General features: G+C 40.1%; 3 protein-coding genes across 5 annotated transcripts; 2 read left to right on the forward strand and 1 right to left on the reverse strand.

Moving 5' to 3' along the window:
* The first annotated feature begins 99 nt into the window (after window positions 1-99).
* Window positions 100-1307, forward strand: LOC105685618 (ADP-ribosylation factor-like protein 16). Its single transcript, XM_012399883.3, has 2 exons — window positions 100-316; window positions 907-1307. The coding sequence occupies exons 1-2, from the start codon at window positions 110-112 to the stop codon at window positions 1225-1227; spliced, it is 528 nt and encodes a 175-aa protein (XP_012255306.2). The 5' UTR covers window positions 100-109; the 3' UTR covers window positions 1228-1307.
* LOC105685617 (DNA damage-binding protein 1) lies at window positions 1292-5928 on the reverse strand. Its single transcript, XM_012399882.3, has 5 exons — window positions 5717-5928; window positions 5478-5626; window positions 2409-5131; window positions 1941-2337; window positions 1292-1828 (listed from the first exon to the last, which is right to left on the reverse strand). Exons 1-5 carry the CDS (start codon window positions 5784-5786, stop codon window positions 1745-1747), a joined length of 3423 nt encoding a protein of 1140 aa, XP_012255305.2. The 5' UTR covers window positions 5787-5928; the 3' UTR covers window positions 1292-1744.
* A 293-nt stretch (window positions 5929-6221) lies between these two features.
* Window positions 6222-8123, forward strand: LOC105685414. 3 transcript variants are annotated; one of them, XM_012399466.2, is made up of 3 exons: window positions 6222-6437; window positions 6631-6845; window positions 6957-8123. In XM_012399466.2, exons 1-3 carry the CDS (start codon window positions 6402-6404, stop codon window positions 7735-7737), a joined length of 1032 nt encoding a protein of 343 aa, XP_012254889.2. In that variant the 5' UTR covers window positions 6222-6401; the 3' UTR covers window positions 7738-8123. The 3 variants fall into 3 exon arrangements, with proteins under 3 accessions (XP_012254889.2, XP_048508079.1, XP_012254891.2); XM_048652122.1 differs by lacking the exon at window positions 6222-6437 and having other exon boundaries at window positions 6637-6849; XM_012399468.3 differs by lacking the exon at window positions 6222-6437 and having other exon boundaries at window positions 6637-6843.
* Window positions 8124-8201: the final 78 nt, after the last annotated feature.

An 8201-nucleotide genomic window follows, 5' to 3' on the forward strand; every position in this document is an offset into this window, starting at 1 on the left:
TCTCATCATTCTGTCTCCAGTAGAGCACCCTTTGAAAGTGCGTTGCCATGGGAATGTTATGTGCTAAAGATCCAACGTCAGTTATTGCCATATATACCCACAGCAGACGATGTATCTTTGCTTGGGTCCACAAATGTCTGGCAAGACCCTTCTGCTGAAGTGTTTGCAGCATAAAGAAATCGACGAAGCTACACACACAGTTCCTACCAATGGAACAAACATGTTTACAATAAGAAATGACAATGGTCACTTTGAGGTAGTAATCAGGGAGCTCGGTGGTGTGGTAGCACCAATATGGAAACATTATTTCTTACGGGTGAGTTATAGTTTTAAATGACTCATCCACATTCTCGACAAATCGAATTGAATTCGCATTTAGGTCTGACAAATATTGTACAGATTGCGTATCGCTTTAATGTGTATCGTGCAAACAAAATTAGTTAGAAATATAATGCTTGATAACAGATAATTTTATTCAAATACATCATCGTTACTATTGGTTAGCCCGTGATACCGTTACTTATTTAACGAATATTGGGTGAAATAATCTTTGGAAATTATATGTTTAGATTCAGGTCAGGGTAGGTTAGCAAGTCGTTACTGAAGTATGGGGGACTGAGTAGCAAGAGTTTCTTCAATGAATTCAGTAGATATGTGCTGTGATGTATCTACTTGTTTCAATAAAATCAATACATCACTCATCCTACAGTTTAGCTCATTGACATACTTTCTAAAATCATTCTGTTCTTGGCTTTGGGTATTTTGCGACAAAGTTCTCCGCCCAGATAACTAAAAATAACTCAGACTCACAATCGGTACAGGGGATCGAAGAAATGAGAATGATGATGAAACTTAATATTCATAATGTCAATAAGAATTTTTATGTATGATAAAAATATTTTGCAGGTGCGTAAGATAATCTACGTTGTTGACACCAGCAACCTTTGTCAAATAAGTGCAGCAGGTGTGTTGCTGTATTCATTGCTGGTAGAACCACGACTGCAACATGTAAAAATTGCACTAGTTCTTGCAAAGATGGACCTATCCTATCGACAGATGAGAAACGAGGCTTTGCTTATGCTGCAATTGACGCGATTGTGTAAAGAGATAACGCAGAAAATAACAGTCATCCAAACAAGCGCAATGACTGGCGAAGGTTTAGAAGAATTAAGACAATGGATATTTGATCCCGAAACAGTAAGGGCTGCAATTGCTGCAAACTTATGAGACAATCCAAATTTTGAAATGTTAAGAGATTGTGGTAGATCAAATTTACAAGTCGGTTGAGAAGCATAGTTGAAAATAAATTACATTTATTCCTCAACAGCGTGAGTACAGAAGGGAAGAAATATCATACCTGACTATGTCGATGATCTTCGTCTGGTATTGACATTCCACTTGTAAACGCTTACCTCATCTTTAGATTTGCCACTCCAAGGCCTGTCTTAACGTGTGTTTAGACCGTTTGACAATAACTGCACTTCCAAGTGACAAATTCACCAACGAAAGGGAAATAATTGTTTGATAAGAAGACACTATACCGAGGTACATATGTATAAACTATCTTGTATCTCTAGTGATATTTTACATATCATATCCAAATCGATGATGAAATTTTATGTATAATCACCATGACTCCGGAGTCATTTGACCCGAACAACAGGTTGCTTTTGTCCCACAGAGTATCACTCTATCTGGGCGTACATATAATTCACACTCGAAATATAAGCCTGGTGTTCTAGACTTAGTGTATCCTCGTTAGGTCCTCGACGATCTTCACTAGATCATCTACCGTCGCGTCTTTTTTCATACCACTGCCATCGTCGATCTGTAGAAATACACAACCTCATTATAAATCGATCGCAATTTGGAAAAAGCCATATATAAATGGAGAGAACTATTTCAATTAAATAAATAATGCTAGTAACAGCTCATCTCACCTGCAATCCTGTAGCTACCTCCGCCATTTTGTCATGGCTCAGGTCAAGAAAGCTTTCGATTAAATCTCCATCGACAAACCCTTCGCAAGGTTCGATTTTCAAGTCTGTATTGAAACTTCTCCAGAAGCTGTGCTCTATTTTGCCAACGCTTTTTATTACTGTCGTCAAACGGTCCTCCAAATTATGAAGAAATTCGTAAAATCCAGACGGAATTTGCGTGACCAGACCTATGGCACCTCCAACTGTTCCAAATAGCACACAGCCCTGCGTCGGTGTACTTGATTCTCCCAAATGCTGCATCACCAGGGAACCGTGTCTGAATACATTTACCATGTCACCCAAATGAAATTGGCCCACTTCTTGCATTTGTTGTCTCTCTTCTTCCGAAGTTGCAGCGCTGTATTTTGCAACAGAAAATTGAGTCATTAGGCTTGGAACAATTGCTTTGATTTTTTCGATGTCTCTTACCTGTCTTTTTGACAGACAAAAAGATTGAAACAATTCTCAGCTCCGAGGAATGTATCGTCATCCAAAATCTCTATACTTGTCATCCAGTTAGGATTATAATCTCTAGCTATCTCCTCAAAGCTGCCTTCCATTGTTTTATATTGTAGGAGCGTAAGAGATCTCATAAGATCTCCAACAAGTACAAAGTCTCCCTTAGTCTTGAGGAACAGGGCAATGATATTGTTGAAGTGACTACATTCCAATCTGAGCTCCTTTTCAGCTGTCCATTCGAACAGCCTGACCGTACTATTGATGCTAGCCAATAACTTGCCATTGAATTCTACCAGAGAATAACAGGCCCCCTTAATTTCCTTCTCCGCAACCTGAACAAGCTTTCCATCGTTCCAGTGATAGAGTAATATCCTTCCCATTTTTGGCTCCGACTCGTCGGGGTTAATAAGGGCTGTTCCCACTATGAAGTAGGACGTGGAATCCTCTCCTAGCTTAGTGGATATCAGAGACATTGCGTATTCCGATGGCATGAGCGTATGAGCATGAAGAACTTCGAAGGTATGCTGGTCAATGATGAGCAGATTGTGAACTTCGATTTCTTGTCCGATATCACTCGCTGTGTGACCTGGCTTATTATGAGATGCGATATGGCTACTGCTCGATGTTGAAGCTGCCTGTGTAGAGGCTGAAGAACGGACCACGCTAACCCCACTGCTTTCCTGCATGTCCACTCTCATTGTGATGACCCCAAACGTTTGAGAGCTCTCCTGATACGTAATTCTCCTCGGAGATTCTCCTAGGGGGACTGTTCTTATGTGTAACTTCTGGATTTCATCTATTGTTCCAATTGTCACAGTGCTATCCGTTGCCAATGCTAAGCTATCTGGATAAGACTCTGCATTCAAAGAACACATGTGATTCACTTCCTTAAGATTAACGTTACTGAACACCAGCTTGTGATTGGAGGAGTATATTACCGTGGGGCGGTCAGAGCAGGCAAAAACGTTGGTGGTAGAGAGCGACCTAAAGGTACGTAGCACCGTTGGCTGCGTCCCTAACGTCACCTTCTTTTTATCTGTTAGAATACCACTTTGCTTTTGCAGCGTGAAGTAGTACATGCTACCGTCGCCAAGTGCGCATAGAAGGTACGTGTTACCCTCGAAACAAGTCATGAGAATTGATCTCGGAATAATCTCGCCCCCCAGGAGTTCTTTGTTGATTTCTTCCAACCCAGGAAGAGTTAAGATTCTCACCGATATGTCTGTCCAAAGTCCGACTGCGACAATATAGGCTTCCGCGTTACCGTCCAATGGAGAAATATCCAGACACGCAACCTCGTGTTGGAGAGTCACCGATCCCTTGGGAATAATTTGCGACGGGGCTATTTCCATATAAAATAAATCGTTACCCGTAGCGCAGAGCACCTGTTGTCCGTTGCATGCAACAACGCTGATCGTCCTGTTGTTTTCTGGTTTCCATTCAGATACTACAGACTTTGTCTCGTTTGAAATTAGCCTCGCGGAAGTTGGCGTAATCTGAATGAATGTGTCATTGCTCACATTGCCTGTGTGAAAGGTCTGTTCATCCGACACAAACCCAGGGATTTCAGTCTCTTCGACTTCTTCTCCGTTTAAGGTCAGGATTCTGGTCTGACCCACAAACGAGAGTACCAGAGTATTGTCATAGTTTTCTCCACCAATTTTGAGAGCCCACATTCCTTTTATACCTGGTAGGTCAATGCTTGCGTGTTCCTGGATCCCTATACCATTTCTAATTATCCTCAATGATCCTTCTTTGAAAGCCCCGGAGCAAGTAACCATCTGCCCCTGCCCCTGCCTCTCCAAATCTACAACAGCCATATCGACGATCGGGGCTAAGTTTGTAAATGTTTCCATTGGAACACAGTAAGATCCGTTTTCATCAGCTTTTGTTATCAGCTTGATCAACTGTGAGTCCCCCAAGCGACTGCCGATGAAAATCACGCCATTGTCCAAGTATGTTATACATTCGGGGATGCTGATTTCTCCCAAGAGCTCTACCTTCAGATCCTTCACTATCGTTGTTCCATCATTCTTTTTCTCTTGTTCCAAAAATAGCATAAACAAATGGCCGGCCATGTCCCCCAGTAGGTATCTAAGCCCTTGGTTATCAACCTTTGCATAGCAAGTAATTGTACTTTGTTTGATGATAGGTGGTACAACCGCAACATAGGTTGTTCCGTCGTGATAAAGAATGCTTTCCTGGCCAATTATTATAGCCCCGCATATGGGGGAAGGTACAGGAATTACCATCATAGCTTCTCTTTCGACATTATCTTGACGCCATGGTATTTTGACAAACTCCTTATCCCTGAGAGATATTTCATGTGTTTTAACATGCCTGCCATTTATGTCTTGGTGGATAAGAATCAATGTAGGATTTGAACAGCCGTGAAGAAAGTTCACATCCTGAACCTGCAGTTCATCCATTCTAATCGATGATGCCTTCAACTCTGGGTTATCCTTATCTAAAGGAATTATCTTGAAAAGACCGTCATACAGTCGCAAACCTATTACACGTGCTTTTGGATCTATTACAGCCTTTATTCCTGTTTCGGATGCCTTCCCAATTCGATCTGCGACATTCCCATGTGCCTTTGTTATTATCTCGATGTCCTCACCTTCCCCCATGCACTCCAGTATCATTGCATTGTACCTTGTTGTGAGAAGGAATAATAGGTCCTTCTTCTCGTGCTGAAAATGAATAAAAATTGTTGAAAAGAGGTGCTTACCAAACTCTGAGAGGCAACAAATAGTCCAAGTTGCTGTTATCAACTCTTGCCAAAGTATTGAATTCACCAGAAGGTAGATGACATATGGTCAAAAAATTCAGGAATCAATCGAACAGTCTTTTCTTAGATTTGAGTGACTCAAAACAGCCGATTCATAGATTTGGTTGAGTTAACAATAGTATGCGATCAAGAAAAGATTCTCATAACTTAGAGGTGCAATGAACAATGAAAATTAAAGCTAAATGGGTAAAAATTTGTATCAGCGATGAATATCAGCGAATGATTGTTCAGAAGGAACATACACTCACCGGTGGCCTGAAAAACTTAACAACGGCGATCTTTCCGTAAATACCGATTTCCTTGAGGGGACGAAGCCCCTCCGGAGTGACGAGATAGATTTCGAGCCTCATATTTTTCGCCAATATTAAATTGAGGTCAGTCGGAGATGTGAAGTTTCCTGGGGATCAAAAATAACGCATGTTTCTAATTGATAACCAATTTGCTCGCTGCGCGGTTCGCCTAATGTTCCAACTTTTCTAATGCTTACCAGTGACACAAGCAGTAACCGCAGTTGGCTTGTGAGCCGTAACGACGTAGTGATGAGCCATTATTTTCATAATATATTATATTTGAATATGATAGTAAACTGACTCTTTGGACATTAAGAATACACCGTCGACCGTCGATGTTATTCCCAACATAACCATCACAACGACGAACTCTCGCCGGACCCCATTCGACCCTGGTCCAATTCCATATTCCAATGGTCCACCGTAGCACCTACTCTTTTTCCCGCTGCGCGGATTCGCAGTAGCTCCATGTGGCTCCTTTTCAAAATTTTGTAAGTCTAAAACCTAAAATGTACTTCACGACAACAATGGCAGCTTTTGATAGCATACAAGTCACAGACTTGGATACATACCATAGCACGTACAATTATTTGCTTCCTTCCCTACCCCATTGACTTATTTTCTTTGTAATCATTTTCTGATTGTTTGTAGCAGAGGTTTACAGCAAGGATGCAGCCCGTATTGCGCACCTGTGACTTGAGTCGCCTATCACTACGAACGGTACAACGTGACACTAATCTGTCACGCTTAGAAATAATTGTATCATGTTCTGTGTCGTGTGTCCACGAAATACAGTGCTCATGATGACTTAATTTAAATATTTCTCACGGACCCCAGTGAATCCGTCTGCCAACAGATACTCTACATGAAACAACTGTTGAAATGTTTCGCGAAGGTTATTATCTAGAAATAATTAAGGTAGGTGAACGTCGAATATCTGAACCATATGTGCAAGTTCCTGTCATTCCTACACATTTGTCTGTACTTTAGAAACGTACCTATCAGTAGTACGCATACATCCATAATGAACATATTTATAAACAACTATTTAGTTGTTGTAGGCAAATTGCAACAAGTCTGAATATAAATCTACTCTGCTTTCCTTCGTCAGGGTAAAGAGTCCGCGGCAAATGCAGTTATAACAGTGAAAGAGAAGTCTGTAGAAATGAAAAGCAAGAAGAAAATTACGACTAATAAATGGCTCAGTTTAGAAGACTGGGCGTCACTGTATCAAGTTCTAGAAAAAGCTTTGACACAGAATGTCCAAGGCTTTCAGAAGCAAGACTCGATGGCAAACAAAAGGCTCACTAAACACTTGGAAATCGTGTAAGCAAGTACCTCTAATATCTATAGAAAAAGCCTTGAGTTCTGAATTGTGTTAGACAGAAAACTATTCCTGAAATATTTATAATGATGTGAGTCATTTTTATTTTATAGATATACCATTGAAGCCTGTGAAAATCCAACAGACAGAACTTCTCTTCCCACAATGAGGGTCTGTGTGTCACCGCTGAAGAAAAAATCCCATCCCAGATCCAAAAACACCAAAAAACAGAATAGCTATGACTCAGCTGACAAATCCTGTAATACCTCTTCATTATCTTCTACTACAAGCTCGAAAATTATGAAATTACGGAAGTCATTAACGACTGGAACTATTGCGGAAGGCCAAAGGGATGTCAAAGTAGAGGAGTATATACCAGATGCTCCAAAGACTAATAAGCCTGTAAATAGTAATGGTAACGGAGCAAAGATTAAGTATATTCCAAGTAGGAAGAGTGCCCTGGTAAATTTACAGACTTCTACAGACTCTAATGAATATGTCCCAGCTGTGCTGAATGAAGACTTAGCTGCAAACAGTGTACTAGATACTTTATATATTCCAAATTCGATACCCAAAGCTGAAACTTCATATGAAACGTACGAGCCGAGCAGCTCTGTGGAAATGGAATCTACTCGGATGTATATTCCCAACTCCAAGTCAGGAAGAAAAAAGATAGAAGAATACCAGCCAGACTTCACCAGTAAAACTATGAAGTTCGATAACAGCTACGTGCCCTCTAGTTCTGCCAAAATTAAAGAGCTGAAAAAAAGCAGCAGAAAGCCATCATTGGGATCTAAGAAGCTTAAAAACAGGGAAACAGATTTTGGTAAAACGGAAGTAAGTTCTACAAAACACTCCAACTTGACGAATCGCTCAATTAAACGCGAAATTTGACATTATTAGATAATGTGATATCGGCCGGATTAGATACGTGCCACCATTTAGGTGCTAAATCATAAGGAAAAGAATAGATAACTATTTTATTTATACTATCGAAAATACAGAATAGTTAAGGATTGACAGCAGGGTGATTATTACAAACATTCTTCTTTTTTCACTATAAACTAGATGAATTTATTCTGTGCAAAAGGATGCTTATGCCTATGATCTGTGTAGGTTCTTTGTTTTCAATTGTATCATACAGTATTACGTGGGTAAGTAGGGTGAATGGGTCATGATGAAACAAATCGTGTAAAATAATTTTTGATTTATTGTTAAAATTGATTATAATTATCTGTAATATAATTTTTTTTTAAAATGAAATAAATGCGTACATCATCTCTATTGTTATTTCGGACACATGGATATAGGCACATGAAACAGATTTAATTAATCCACAGGGGCAAGTAGGCAGGACA

The sequence above is a fragment of the Athalia rosae genome, chromosome 3, assembly GCF_917208135.1.
Source record: "Athalia rosae chromosome 3, iyAthRosa1.1, whole genome shotgun sequence".
Lineage (NCBI taxonomy): Eukaryota > Metazoa > Arthropoda > Insecta > Hymenoptera > Athaliidae > Athalia > Athalia rosae.

What these genes read in the sequence shown, in the direction of transcription:
- LOC105685618 (XM_012399883.3), top strand. Translation starts at nt 110, where the DNA reads ATGTATCTTTGCTTGGGTCCACAAATGTCTGGCAAGACCCTTCTGCTG. An exon ending in GGAAACATTATTTCTTACGG is followed by an intron (nt 317 to 906) that starts GTGAGTTATAGT and finishes AATATTTTGCAG; the next exon opens with GTGCGTAAGATAATCTACGT.
- LOC105685414 (XM_012399466.2), top strand. Translation starts at nt 6,402, where the DNA reads ATGTTTCGCGAAGGTTATTATCTAGAAATAATTAAG. An exon ending in ATTATCTAGAAATAATTAAG is followed by an intron (nt 6,438 to 6,630) that starts GTAGGTGAACGT and finishes TTCCTTCGTCAG; the next exon opens with GGTAAAGAGTCCGCGGCAAA. An exon ending in ACTAAACACTTGGAAATCGT is followed by an intron (nt 6,846 to 6,956) that starts GTAAGCAAGTAC and finishes TTTATTTTATAG; the next exon opens with ATATACCATTGAAGCCTGTG.
- LOC105685617 (XM_012399882.3), bottom strand. Translation starts at nt 5,786, where the DNA reads ATGAAAATAATGGCTCATCACTACGTCGTTACGGCTCACAAGCCAACT. An exon ending in TTAAGTTTTTCAGGCCACCG is followed by an intron (nt 5,132 to 5,477) that starts GTGAGTGTATGT and finishes ATTCATTTTCAG; the next exon opens with CACGAGAAGAAGGACCTATT. An exon ending in TTTGTCTGTCAAAAAGACAG is followed by an intron (nt 2,338 to 2,408) that starts GTAAGAGACATC and finishes TGCAAAATACAG; the next exon opens with CGCTGCAACTTCGGAAGAAG.